This window comes from Giraffa tippelskirchi, chromosome 6 (assembly GCF_054371585.1).
Source record: "Giraffa tippelskirchi isolate mGirTip1 chromosome 6, T2T-mGirTip1v1.2.pri, whole genome shotgun sequence".
NCBI lineage: Eukaryota > Metazoa > Chordata > Mammalia > Artiodactyla > Giraffidae > Giraffa > Giraffa tippelskirchi.
Window position 1 is genome coordinate 140,353,161 of NC_137280.1, and position 15,084 is coordinate 140,368,244.

A 15,084-nucleotide genomic window follows, 5' to 3' on the forward strand; every position below is an offset into this window, starting at 1 on the left:
GGGAAATCCCATGGACAGAGGAACCTGTCCATGGGTTCCAAAAGAGTCAGACATGATTTAGCAACTAAACAACAACAAGAAAACCAAAATCAACCTGTGTACAAATTATGAAAAATAAGGTAATTTGTTGTTGTTCAGTTGCTCAGTCATGTCCAACTCTGTGACCCCATGGACTGCAGCGCACCAAGCTTCCCTGTCTTTCACCATCTCCTGGAGTGTGCTCAAACTCACATCCATTGAGTCAGTGATGCCATCCAACCATCTTATCTTCTGTTGTCCCCTTCTCCTCCTGCCTTATTTACCTAGGTGTTAACTATAAGATCAACATATCGAAAACTACAAACAAAAACCTGAATCTCAATACAATAGGAAAAAGAAGTGTAAGAGAAATACTTTTTAACCAAAATACCATTTTCAGTAGCCACAAGAGATATGCTGAATCCACATAGAAAAAAATGTCTAACTTTATTGAAATACATCCAAGAAAACTTAACCGAGACAGATGAAATGATCATGGAGAGAACATAAATCCAACCAAAATTCCAACAGGTCTTTCTTCATTTGATTCTGAAATTAGGTAGTTAGAATAAGAAAAAGGAGTCCAGAATGGTGGTGGCTAAAAGACAAGGAAGGGAAAAGCCCCTGGCCCAATTTTGGCTCCTCTTTTTATGTTTTTTTTCTCCTCCCCCTGGGCCTGCTCTATGTAAATTGGGCTAGCCAGGAGTGCTGTTTGTTTTACCTGAGGTCCTCACTCTGGTCCTCAGACCTTCCTTTGTTCTATTTTCGTGGGCTTTTCCCTTCCTTGTCTTTTAGCCACCACCATTCTGTACTGCTTTTTCCTATTCTAACTACATAACGGCTGTCTTGAAAAAGCAACGTAAAAGGACTTGTCGTATGAAATGTAAAGAATTTAAAAGTTGTAGTAAGTTAAAACACTTAATTGTTATCACAGAGATAGATGAATAATGAAATAGACTAGAAAGACCTATAAGTGTCTGGCAACATCATTTATGAAAGAACTAAATATAGGCTTTTCAATATATGATGTTGAGATCCTTCACCTGCATGTTTTTACCCCAACCTCAGACCATACACAAATATGAATACCCAATGAATTAGAGACTTAGCAAAACATAAAAGTTTTAAAAATAATATTGAAGAACTTTATGGTTTCAGTGTAGGGAAGAATTTCTCAAATAAGACACAGAAATCACAAATGCTAGAGGAAAAGATAATAAAATTTGGGGCATTAAAATATAAAAATTTGTTCACCCAAAGATACTCAGCATAAAATGAAAAGATAAGCTACTGCCTCAAAAGAAGGAATTATCAATACATAGAACTGCTAAACAATTATTTTTCAGGATACATAAAGCATGATTACAATTCACACAAAATCACAAAAACAAAAGACATTTCACTGAAGAAGAATCCCAAATGGCTTACCAGCAAATAAAAAGATGCTTAACTCCATTGCTAAACTGGGAAATGCATATTTAAAAGACAATAGCATCCCATTTCACACGCATTTCATAATGAACAAATCAAATGCTAGCAAGAAATGGAATAAACAGAACTCTATACATTACTAGTGGGAAAATAATAAAGCCGTAGATAAGCATACCCTAGGAGCTAGCAATGTCACTCTTCACCTCTGTGTCCTAAAGAAAATTTACAAATAAACACAGGGATCCACATCAGAGATGACTTAGTAGAAACAAAAACTTGGGATCAATCAAAATGTCGAGCCAAAGGATGGACAAGTAAATCATGATGTGTGATTAACCTGAGGGAATCAAATAAATTACAGCTGGGCATGGCTATTCCTCGGGAACAAAATGTTGAGGCCAAAAATAAATAAATCACTAAGTGGAATCATTCTGTGCATAAAGCTCAAAAATACATGATAGTAAAAAATTTATCATTTAAGCAGGCAAATGTAGTAATGTAATAGTACAAAGAAAAGCAAGAAGAGAGTAAGCAAAATTCATAGTACTAGTTACTCTTGAGAGAAGGAAATGGATAGAATTAGGAAAAGGAGCTCAGAGAATTACAAAGAATTTTTTTTTTCCTAAGTAGGTGGTGAGTATACCTAGGTTGGGACAATCCCCTGGAAGCGGGCATGGCAACCCACTCCAGTTTTCTTGCCTGAATAATCCCATGGATGGAGGAGGCTGGCAAGCTACAGTCCATGGGGTCGCAAGATCTATGGCAATGTCATTCTTTTTACCATATTTACATTTGGAGAAGCCTTTGCATCAATTCCAAAAGTTTAATGATTTGAAATAAATTTTTGTTTGCCACCAGAAACCCTGGCAATAATAGGCCAGATTAGAATATCAGCTGCCTCCTGTCTAAAGAATCTCCATCACTTGCCATCTATGATTGCTCAGAGACTAGTTTTCCTTTGAGCTTCCTTATGGGTCACTCACTGACATTATCTATCCAGTCTTTGTGGGCATCTGGTATGACAACATTGTTTCACAGTAGTGGTTCTCAAAGGGTGGTCCCAAACTATCAACTTCAACACCACCTGTGACTTGCCAATAGTGCAGGCATTCAGGCACCACCCTGAACCTACTGTATCTAACTCAGGGGAGCCTGGCAGGGGATTCTGCTGCTCAAGTTTGAGAACCATTGTTCTGGACAGCATGGGCTAGCCTTGGACCTCCTTTCCTGGACTTCTTTCTATTTTCAGGCTCTTTTCGTCCTCCCAGAGGAGTCACATTTGCTCATATCGGGAGCTGTATTCATTTCAAAGAGCCGACAGGACCCTCAGTTGTCTTCACCACCTCCCAAATCAGGAGGAAGCCTCCCTCCATTTTCCCTGCTCAATAACCAGCTAAGCAGTAGAGTCATGGTTGTTAATCTATGGTCAGAAATTGATTGAAATCACCACAAGAGTGCTTTGTCTGTTCTGTGCAGGCTCTTCATGGCTCTTGTAGGAGCTTTTGTCACACTGGAAGGATTTAGCATGTGCACATACTATTAAGTTTGCCTGAACAATAAAGGATGTTAAGATGGGGTTTGAAACACAAAGCCAAGTTAACCCTTTGGTCTCTGTGGCCAAGGAATTGCCATTTCTACGTTATTGGAGCACTGTTTGACACTAGGACCTTTGACCTTTGACACTAGGAAACAGTAGCCGGCGTTTCTTGTCACTTCCAAAGCTGTGAGAAGGAAAGAGGCAGCGGTCATTTCTGAGTTCACTTCTCTGGCCTGGGAGCCCTCCTGCTGATTTCAAAGCCCACAGGAGGTGGTGAGAGTAAAGGGAATTCCTAAGCCTGTCTGAAAAGCCAAGGCTCCAGCTGATAAAGTTCTCCAAGCTCCAATCCTTGTTTTTCTATCTTGAAATTTTCCCCTCAACTATCATTTGTATCAGCCATTCACCTTGAATAATATACAGCAAATATGAACACATTCACTGTATCCTGAATTTAATGTCACTGATGTCAACCATTTCAGTAAGTTGTGAAAACCATTTAGGGTAGGAAATACGTTTCCCTGTCACCTTACCCTTATTTACAGAGGTTGTCTTTGTAAATAAAAGTGCAAATTCCATGAAGGGAGAGTTGGCATTTACTTACAAAGCGTGGGATGAAGACACAAAGCACAGGGAAGAAGTCCAATTTTCCTGGCACTGATATTATACACTGGACAACACGCTTGGGTTTGAATCTTGGTTTTTCCCTTTTATTAGATATACAACCTTAGGCAAGTCATTCACCTTAGTTTCCCCTGCTTGTACAATCAGGACTAAAGGAGTGCTGAAGGCATAGGATTTTGTCAGGATTAAATGAGATAACAGGCTTCCCAGGTGGTATGATGGTAAAGAACCTGCCTGCCAATGAAGGCGATCCAGGTTCAATCCCTGGGTCAAGAAGATCCCCTAGAGTAAGAAATGTCACCCCACTCCAATATTCTTGCATGAAACATCCCATGGGCAGAGAAGCCTGGTAGGCTACAGTCCATGGGGCTGCAAAGAGTTGGACACAACTGAGCACACACATACCCAAAACAGATAACACAGTATGAAACACTTCCACAGAGCCCAATCACCTAGTAAGTATTCAATAAAGCATAGCTGATGTTTGTGGCAGGAAATAACACTAACAAAATAGGTCAGACCAAGCTGTCAATGGTTGGATACGTCCAGTAGCTCGTATATTTTCTAAGAAACTTGCAAGGGTTTTGATAAGTAGCATATTCAAAACTGACTTCAGGAAGATATATTTGTGCCTGAAGTACACTGGGGAAAAAAGGAGGAGTTAGACACAAAACTTGTGAGCTTTCAGTAGTCCAGATTAGAGATGAACTAGTATATTGAGGATGGAGAAGTCATGAATTACTCTCAGGGCAGGAATAGAGACTCAGATGTAAAGAATGGGCATGTGGACACAGCTGGGGCAGGAAAGGGTGGGACGATTTGGGAGAGTATGATTGACATATATATTACTACATGTAAAATAGATAGCTAGTGTAAAGTACAGGGAGCTCAGCTTGAAGCTCTGTGGTGACTTTAGAGGGGCGGGATGGGAGTGGGTGGGATGTTCAAGAGGGAGGGCTATATGTATACATATAGCTGATTCACTTCATTGTACAACAGAAATGAACAGAACATTGTAAAGCAATTATACTCCAATTTTTTTAAAAAAAAAAAAAGCTGAGTTAACCATTGTAATAAGGGAAGGAGAGAAGGTCAAAGGAAAGGGAAAGAGAGAAGATGGTTTGAGGACTGTATCCTGGGCAAGGTGGAGAATGGCAGTGCCATTGAGAAGATGGTGAACAAATGTGGAGGTGAGTAGAGAGTATTGTCAGAAGGGAAGTTTATGCCATGGGGTGAATATTAGTGAAAAGAGAAGGTTAGGCAATGCTAGGATAAGGGGTATGAGTCAGCCAGACCTTATAGGAGAGAAACAAAGAAAATGGCAGAAAACCATCAGCAGATTTTAGGAGTAAGCTATAGGAAGAGCTCAACTGCATTGGATTAAGTCCTAGACAAGGCTGCACTGCAGGGACATCATTCTCTGCTGTTCTAGTGACAAGACCCCCTTCCTTGTGCAGATGTTCTAGTGAGAAAAACCGCAGGCAAAAGAAGTTCGCCATAACTCGAGGTGGAACCTTACCCAGCTCAGCACCAACTCGGTGAAGATCTTGTGAGGAGGAAGGGGTAGGATGGGGATTTTTGCCACACACACAGGGGTGAGTTCACAAGGGAAAGGAGACTAAAAGAAAAGCTCAAGCCAGTCCTTTCCAGAGGACTAGAGACTTCAGGAACCCAGACCTGGGGCATGGAGAAGAACCCTCTGTTGGCACCTGTGCAGTATGGCTTGGAACCACTCAGGGTGGCACCACTGGTGCCTTGCTCTTCTCGCCACTTACTGATGCCCACGAGAATGTGTCCTACCCATGGGGGCTGGTGGAAGCAAAACATGGAGTCTGCAGCTGGCAGAGAGGATGATGTGATGTTCCTTTTAAACATGTTCAAAGTGTTTGAAAATTAGGAGTGGAGAAATATAAATGCAGAAAATTGATCTGATTTAGAGTGGCTTGGTGGCCATTGCTAAGGGCTATGCTTTCTAAGTTGGAATACTTTATTTGTAACAGGGAAGAGGATCTTCATTCAGTTCAACTAGGTGATAGTATTAAAATCTGGAATACTTAGAGGATGAGTTTTAGTTCATATTTTTTTGCATAAAATAAGATAGGCAAAAAACTTTCTATGAAGCATTATCCTCTTTTGTACCAATAATTAGCACAGAGTGTGGCTGATTCTCTTTTCTCTCAACTTAATTTACATACAATAAAATTCACTGTTGGATAGTATAATTAGTCCCAAGAGTTTCCACAAATACATGGAGGTACGTAACTACCACTGTACCCAAGACAGAGAACAGTTCTGTCACCAAAAAAGCATCTACTCCTTGTGCTGCCCCGTTATAGTTAAATCACGTCCCTCCCACTCCTAGCAACAACTTATCTATCCTGAGTCTTCTTTTGACAACTGCCTATTTGAGTAAGGCCTGAGATTTCTTTATGACTTGCTGGTGTCATAACAATAGTCACAGCAGTAATAGTAATGATTAACACATATTAATCATACATTTCCAATGTTCCAGGCACCACTTGAAGCACTAAGACATGAGGAAACTGAGGCTTTGAGAAATTTTGGAAAAGAGAGGCGGAAAGGACTTTCCAAGGTGGCAGCCCCATGGCTTGGGTCAGTCATGTCCAACTCCTAGGTCTATTTTCTTAACCTCTGTTTCCAGGAAGACACGGAAAGTAGGGCAAAATGGAAAGAATACCTACCAGTTTCAGGAATCTCAGCTTAGACCTGAAATTGCCTTACTCTAGAGATAACTTATGTAAGAATTTGGTTAATCATGCTAATGAAGCAACAATCGACTAGGTGTAAGACAGAACAAAACTAGGATCCTGGAACACCTTCCTCACAATCTGTATGATGTGCCATGAAGATAAAGCCCAGATATGCTATGTCCACCCTAATAAAGTTGATCAGGCATGTGAAGCAAAGGTAGAAGCACTTTCTGATCAGATACTGAAGTGTCATATCAATGCTCAGAAGCATCAACTTCCTCCTAAATTTACTAAAAGAGTAAAATGGGATCTTGACTCTTAGTCTTGTGTATATTTCAGGTTGGAGTCCCCCACCCGGTCTCTGGTGATGGAGGCCCCAAAAGGAGTAGAAATAAACGCAGAAGCTGGCAACATGGAAGCCACCTGCAGAACAGAGCTGAGACTGGAGTCCAAAGATGGAGAGGTAGGCGTGAGAGGGACAGAAGCCCAGAGAAACACAGCTCCAACGAGCCAACGATTCCTAAGACACATCACTCCTTTGCCTCTGAAGTTGATCCTACAGTGTAACAACAAAAAGAGCCAATTGGGAGGTTTTATTTCTGGATCACATATATTGAACAGGACAATTATAAGCCAAACCCACAACCCTTAAAAGTTATGACTCATTATTTGTAAAATGCTGAGCTAATAGCACATATTACAAAAACAGAATTATAAGGACGGCTGTAAAAATGAATGTTAATTCCAAACCCGCTCATCACCTTAAAGTAGATTTAGTTGGCTGGTATAATTAAACTGTAAAACACACGAGACTATTTAAAGAGAAGCTTAGTTTACTTGTAGTCATTTTTAAGTGTACATTGTATGCATCTACTTGCACCAAAAATGGAAAAGTAAGATCTAATAGCTATCCCAAATCAGAACAAGTCAAAACTTAGGTAGGCAATGAGAGGCTAAGAGGCAGAGGCTTGTGAATATTCATTCTCTTACCCCAATACAGTCTCACTTTGGTGAACAGAAGAGCTGCTTGTGTTTTTGCAAGCAAGGTAAGCCAAATCCCCAAAGAAAATACAATTCAAATGCAAACTTTTGAAAGTGCCTTCATCCTATTCATAAGTGAATTTTTCTATTTAAGATTCTTTTAAAGAGGAAAAATGTGTTTTTAAAGCAAAACTCTGCTCCACTTTCCATATCTACTTAGAGGTTATCAGTCTCCACCTGCCTCTGTTCACTAAGCCCGACTTTTGATTGGTTTGGCATGTGCAATATTTGTTTTAAAAGAGCAAGTCAGATAGAGCTTTCAGTTATCAAAACTGTCTCCACAGACAGCTGCAGACTCCAAACCACACACATTCAGAAGGAGTGACTGCATCACAGATGCAATTTATAGCTATCAGGATCTGGACGCTGGAGGGATCGGTTGTAATCCTGACATGGAAGACCGGAAGTGCTGCATGTTCTTGAAGCCCCACCCCATACCTAAATGTACAGAGAGGCTGAGAATAGCAAAGAAAAGAAAATAGTAAAGAATAGTAAAGAAAATTGTTACCCTACCATTTCCAAATTTACATCACTCTAGGAATCTGTTCACATTCCATATAATATGCTACTACAAAATGCTAATATATACATGACGTTGCCAGTGCAACACTGTGTGACTAGAATACAAGCTTCTGGGAGGGAAGAGACTTGACCTGTCTTATTCATCCCTGAATTCCCAGTGCCAACAATGCTGAGCACATAGTAGGTGCTCGTTCGATTTCAACTGAACATTCTTACCCACTGTTTTGGAATGTCAAAAGGATAAGTGACTCTTCCTTCCTGTTTCCTCTCTTTAGATTAAGTTAGATGCTGCGAAAATCAAACTACCTAGACTGCCTCATGGATCCTATACGCCCACAGGAACGAGGCAGAAGGTGTTCGAGATCTGCGTCTGCGCCAACGGGAGGTTATTCCTGTCCCAGGCAGGAACCGGTTCCACCTGTCAGATAAACACAAGTGTCTGCCTGTGAGAGACCATCTGTAGTGGACACTGCCGGCAGCATTCAGGCCTTTTTTGGCTTTAGACCTTGGCTGCCAGCTATTTTTACTAGAACACGGAAAGCCTATCAAAGACCTTGTGTGTGCGTGTGTGCGTGCGTGCGTGCGTATATGTGAGTGTGTTTGCGTGTGTGGGTGGATATAAATATATATAAATATATATAAATAAATATATATATCCTCTGTATAAAATGAGGTTTCAGTACAAAAGGAACCATGGGTGACCCTGTGATATCCACTGTCATTGCTATCCCAACCCTGTCACGTACATGATAAAATCAAAACACTAATTTGGGCCTAATATTCTCCAGACCCTGCTGAATCACACAGTGTATCGACACTTACTGAATATTCGCTTACATGTTTGAGTAACGGCGGCGGCGTGTCTTTTCTTTTAGTGTCATCACGAGGCAGTGATGGCGGGAATTTGCAAGTCGCCCTCAGGGGCTAAGACCCTTGTAGTAAAAGCAGACCCTTAGTTCCCTTTATGAGCTTTCACATAGCCAGCCATCTTCCTCCTCTTCAAGTCAAGTCCCTCTAGAAGTCAGACAGAGAAACTCAGACCGGCTGTGCTACTTTGGCATCCAAATGCATCCAGGCTTTCATGGTTGTAGGAATTTGGAGGATGGATTTTAGCAAAGTTTGAATGGCTCTCCCAACTCCTGCTAGCCTCCTCTCTTCAAAGTCGCATATTATCCCACAATCAAAACAGGAGCTGTAAATCAGCACAAAATAGGATAACAGCTGCTCCTCAGTCGGCTGGAAGCTACTCAGTGGCCTGACAGACTAAGAATAAATGGCCGATATGTCTCTGTTTAAAGGGAAAAAATGGTTCAAAATCTGTTACATCCTCACTTTTGACTTTTATCCAGCGGACTCCTACCCAAAATGATCAGGTCAATCCAAATCCTTGAGAGTGGAACCCCCTACCCCCATGAGAAGCTATTTGGAGGTGGAAGTCAAAGAGTGGCATAGGGAACGGAATTATTTTTAAATATGTTTCTGGGGACTGGTAGGTAACTTAGAGGCATGCCTTTTATTTTTAAAGGCATGCACAAGCTCTCTGCCTCCAGTCTTCTTACATAGTTTTTCAATTTGGGGATATTCATTTTCCTAAATTGACAAGTGTTTTCTCTAAGAACAGTGACCCAAGAATCACAGCCATGAACTACCAGGTGCCCCCAGGAATGTTCACTGAACATTAATCTAGACAAGAGTCAAGTGTCTTCCTTAGAATCGCTGTGTCCCCTGGGGCCTAGTGGTCCCTGCTCCCCTTCATGTGGCAGCAGCTCCCTAATTCCCGCCATCAGCTACCTCCCATCACCCCACTTTCATCATCACGCTCCAGGGTCACCCTGGCCAGCTCTTGTGCTGGGACAGGGGATTACACCGTCTCTGTTCAAAGAGGGGGAAATGTGCCTGTGCCTTACGTCAATGCACTCAGCAAGGAGAAGCACATCTTGTTTATCTTGTTGTTACCTGTAGTTTATTTTGGGTGATTGGAGGGAAAGGGTAAAATAATGACTGGGCATCTTAAAAGCTGGTAGACAAACCAAGTGGCTAACAGATGTGGACTCCAAGGAGCCCGGAAGGGAGATATAACTGGTTTCTACCGCCCTGGATGCCACTTGGCAAACAGTGGCCCAACAATCCTAAATGAAGTCGTATTTGTAGGCCTGAATGGCATTTGTTTTTTCCTCAACAGGGTTCTACTTTTTTCTTACTTCACAAGCAGAGGTGACATTTGCCATAGAAAATGAATAAGAGGTTTGGTATTTTTGAGATGACACTCAAGCATCCGGGGGCTGAGATTGCACATGTGGGAGTAAAACCTGTGTGTTGCTTGGTCACTTAGCAGTGGGGGAAGAGGGATGGTTCTAGCTTGACCAGTGGCTCTGCTGGCTCCTCGACCCCGGGCTCCCTCCAGTCACCCCTGCTAAATATCCATACAGAAGAACTGGGTTGCTCAACGGTGAGACCATATGATTGCTTATTTTGCAGCATTAGGGTCTAAGAAACAAAATGGTAAAAAAAAAAAAAAAAAAAATCCAGTTGCTCTGGCTCAGTACTATTTATATCATGTAGGATCACACTGCCAGAATCTGCATGTACTGTATCCAGGGTTATTCCAAGCCAAGAAAGGTTGTCCTTGGCAACTCTGAGCATCTACCCCATATCTTTCATATCAACAGTAGTTATGAGGTCCTTTGTGGCCACATACCTGAAGACAAAGGGTTTTTGTGTTTTGTTGTTTTTTTTTTAAACAGACAGACCATCTTTGCATTTTGTCATCTCAAGTACCTGTTCTAAGGATGACAAAGAAACGGAAGATTCACTGAGCTCTTCCATCTAATTTTGTTCTAATCATTAAATGAAAGTCTGAGAGCAGCACCTTGGGAATTTTATGCCAATAAAAAAGAGTGGTGTGATCCCATTTGCAAAATTTAATCCTAAAGGTACTCAGATCACAAATAGAATAAAAAGAAAAGAGCAACCAAGAATAGAAATTAAGCACCTATGGGGACAGACATGATATAAAATTCTGATTTTCATTTGTGCTAAGTGACTACAATATAGGTAATAAGCAGGAAGTTTGGCATGGATTAAATTATGTATTTCAGTTTAGACTTTAGAATTCGGTAAATGCATATTAAGTCCTCAATGTACAATTTCCCCCTAACTTCCTCCATGTCCCTGGTCATGACAAAACATTTTACTTGAATTCTGGAAAAAAAATCTCTTTTACATTAAAATCTGTTAACTTTAATTTATAACAATGAGATTCTTTCTAATCTTTATATACAGTATCTTCTAGACAATCACATCTCTCACAATATTAAGCAGTGGGTGGCATAACGACCAGCTTAAATCAATTTTCAATATTCTAGAAGTTCTATTATTTTACTATTTTTCAGGAAAGTTTTATCTCCAAATGTTTAGCACCTAGTTCTATTGGATATCTGCTAATAAGTTGTTAAAGTTGAGTCTTAAGAAATGACTAGTATGAAGGAGGTTTTCAAAAGCCTTTTTGGTGTCATCAGTCTAGGTGGAAACTTGATAAGAAGCTTTATCTTTCTGTTACCCAAGAGACAGAACCTATAAACTTGAACTGGCTTTTAACTTCATTTAGGTCAGTTTCCCTTGGTTGATTTTCATTGTATGTCCAGCACCACAGACCAAAGATTGCTTGAGTCTTGATTTTAGCACAGGGGTCAACAAACTCTGGTCCCTAAGCCAAATGGGACTCATCACCTGTTTTTCTAAATAAAGTTTTATTTTAACACAGCCACATCCATCCACTTACATATTATGGATAGCTGATTGCATACTGGACCAGCAGGGTTGGGTATCTGTGCCAGGAACCTCATGGCCCACAAAACACAGTTACTAATTGGTTTTTCAGGATGCCTGACATAGAGGTCATGTGTAGCCTCATCTGTGTTGGACACAGCAGGAGAGAAAGCAGGTGATAGCAGTACATTTCCAGGAATGCTTGGGAATATAAATATGTGGTTACAGAAAAGGTGTTCCGCCTTACATTGCATGTAAAAGACATCCACTTGTCTGAGAAACACAGGCTCACAGAATTCTTGGGAAGAGGGAAGATGGAATTAGGGAAGGGTTGAGTGAAAGAGGAAAGCTGTGATCCTCCAAAAGGTTTTCCTAGGATCCTTAATATATAGAGGTTCCTTGGGTCAGCATCATCGTGTGACATGAAGTGACGCAGGGATCCTTTGATTTATATGTAGAATCTCTTTCCTGAAGAGACTATTTCTGCAGTCTCTGCTTAGAGGTTTCTATCTCACCTTCTCATATTCCAGAAAGGCGCCCATTCCATGGTTCTCTGAAGAATAGTTTGACTTAACGTATCTTTTTGGCATCCATCACCTCAATTATTCACACCCACAGCAGACTTGCTCTCTTATGACTACATCAGGCCTGAAGAGTTGGCAGGACCAATAAATAATTAGAAATATTCAAAGGAACATCTTTAAATATGTAAGAAGAAAAAATATAGAATTATTTCATGAAGCTATTGCTGGGGAGTTGGAGTTCAGGGGGAAGGAGTGCCTTGATGTTGTTTTCAAGGATCTGGGTCTTTGTTCTTTGGTGTGATAGGAGTACAGGAAAGACCTACTTTGAATTCCAAAATCTCTGCCTGTGCGTGGTAAGGCAGGTTCCTCCCAGAGATTTGTCCCTTCAGTCAGCACCCCTATTGCTAATCCAGGACTTCATATTCAATATTGTTAAAATAGCATCAGTTATGAATGATTCTTTGTAAGTACTAGTATTCCTGTTAGGGAGGAAAGGTGTTTATTTTTTTACCCACCATTTACCAGACCCTAATCAACATTAGTTAAAGGAGTCCTTCGGCATTTTATCTGGATTCAACTAAAAGAGGATTCAACTGGCCTTCACATGAGAATATCGTGATTTATTTTAGGCAAAATGTAGCCTGATGTTTGAACCCAGGAAGTAAACAGATCCATTTAAGCACGAGATCCTTATTTTTTAAGGCTCTCTGAAAGGTGAAAATCCCGTTTAAGTAGGTTGTAAACAAGACCTCTTTTCTCTATTTCCCTTGCTCTGAGAAATCTTAGGCACAAAAAGAATAACAAAGCAGTTCCTGGAATGAAACATTTGCTTGGCACCCCAGTAGCAGGTAGAGGGGGAAAGTCACAATGAAAGAAACAACCTTAGAAAACAGGCCTTTTATCTCAAAGATAAAATGTCTCTCTCTTGGTCTTTCATCACTTTTTCCTCAGTGGAAGGCTCCCCTTAGTCCCAACATATTTCCATTAAAATAGTCAAAGCTACTGCACTGGGGTGTCAGATGCATCTCTTTCTTTGTGGTAATCAGAATTTCAAATTACACAGTTGCCTCTGAATTTCTCATTCACAAAGCTAAACCACTGATAGGAGATAAAGCGCTCTGAAGCCCGCTGCTTCAGCCAGCACAGCACACCGCACACATTAGCACTTTCAAAAGCAATGTGCTTTCTATGGTTCTTAAAAGCTTTCTTAATATGGAGTCCTTGAAATTTCTCAAGACAGGTCTGAATGGCAAAGGGAAAAGAATTATTTGTGGGAGGTCCTCATTTTGAGTATTGTTAGAGCACAAGAATAAAAGAAAACATCCCCTTGGGGGTGACCCATGATCCATGGGCTATTTTCTTTGGTTTTATCCCACCCCACATCTTCCCTTTTTTAGCTACTGACAGAGTAGGATATTAGCATCTTCCCCTGAAAAAAAGAGCAGTTCAAAGGATGCAACAAGAGGTGTGATTTCAGAACAGTATTAAGGATGTTAACCAAATCCATCAGTACATAGTCTCAAACATACCAACAGCAATAGCAACACTGACTTCTTAACTTCTGCCCAACAAGTAGTAATATCAGTTCCACCTCCATGAGGTTTTCAACTGAACAGAGGAAAACACTATCAACAGGAAGTATTTTTAGAGTTCAAATCCAGCTGTCGCAATGGGAAACCAGAATAGTATTCCAAAACACCCCATTAGGCACGTAGATACCCCTCACCAGACAGTGAAGGGATTTTGCTCCATCACTGAACATGACCTAAAGTCAGACAATAAAACAAGCTGCCCTCTTTCAGACAAGAGAGAAGACCTGTCTTACCTAAAATCTATTCTGCACTCCGAGACTCATCTGGTAATCCATTTCTTTATTGTCTTCACAGCCTAATTCTATATTTGCATTATTTTGATGAAATCAGAGAGAGCTCAGATTTCCTAAATCCCAAGTTGATCCATAAGGTTACAAAGGAGCAGTATAGCAAAGTACTGTCTGAGGGCAAAAGATATTTGATGACCAAGAAGACATTGACGCTTCTTTAATCTCCATATTTATGTAATTCACGAGGTCCTGACATTTGGGGGGATGTCACAGTTTCTTTTGAGGATCTGAGCAAGTTGTGAAACTTCTCAAATCACACCCATGAATCTTGCATAAGGTCAGAGAGGTCTCCTTGGACCCACAGCCATTCCAAAACATGGCAAGAGCTGGGTTCTATTTCTCCAATTATAATGACAATTTTTATGAACTAGTATTCATTGAGCACTGTGTGCTAGCCACCGTGCTGAGTGTTTTATATGCATCCACTTATTTCATCCTCAAAACAACCCTTTGAGTTTGGTTCCATTATAATTCCAATCTACAGATGTGGAAACTGAGTCTTAGCAAGGCTGGGAAAGTTGCTCAAAGTCACTAGCTAGAAAAGGGCAGAGCTGGAAGCGGGTCTAACTCCAGACCACTGTGCCGCGAAGTCACCAACAGGTCAAACTGCTTGTCAAGCTGTTAAGAAATGTCTCCTATCAGGTTTTAAACTAGTCGTCCTTGTGTGGATGAGACTATAAAACTGTATCTCCTTTCTTTCTATCTTGTCTCATGAGTGACAGCATCCAGTACTGAAAGAGAGATACCTATGGTAAAAATATAGAAGATCTGAGTAACAGAATCTGGTACCAAAAAAGAAAAAAAACAAAACAACAAATAGTTTGCTTTATGATTCTTGTTAAATCAGAGTTCTTCTCCTTATAAATTCAAAGATGCCTGGGTTGTCTGCCTTACATTTAAGAGTTAAACTTTAATCCTCAATGATCTATAGTTGAGGCTACACAAATGAGCATTTCTGTTCACACATCTCTCCTTCCCCTGTATTTCACTTCAAAAGACAAATGTCTTATTTTAGGTGAGGTCTTTGAT

The 15,084-nt window shown here is 40.6% G+C and overlaps 2 protein-coding genes across 8 annotated transcripts in view; one reads left to right on the forward strand and one right to left on the reverse strand.

Annotated features, from left to right (window-relative positions):
- The window catches only part of SGCD (sarcoglycan delta), a 434,639-nt gene extending 426,208 nt beyond the window's left edge, over positions 1–8,431 (forward strand). For 3 of the 4 annotated variants that reach the window (XM_081501895.1, XM_081501896.1, XM_081501898.1), the window contains 2 exons: positions 6,658–6,781; positions 8,157–8,431. In XM_081501895.1, coding sequence (XP_081358021.1) covers positions 6,658–6,781; positions 8,157–8,330 — 298 coding nt within the window. In that variant the 3' untranslated portion in view covers positions 8,331–8,431. Of the gene's footprint in view, positions 1–6,657; positions 7,839–8,156 lie in introns of those variants that run through there. The other variant, XM_081501897.1, reaches the window with a different exon arrangement.
- LOC145510508 (uncharacterized) overlaps positions 1–15,084 on the reverse strand; it is a 329,761-nt gene that overhangs the window by 154,645 nt on the left and 160,032 nt on the right. The gene's annotated exons all lie outside the window — the stretch shown is intronic.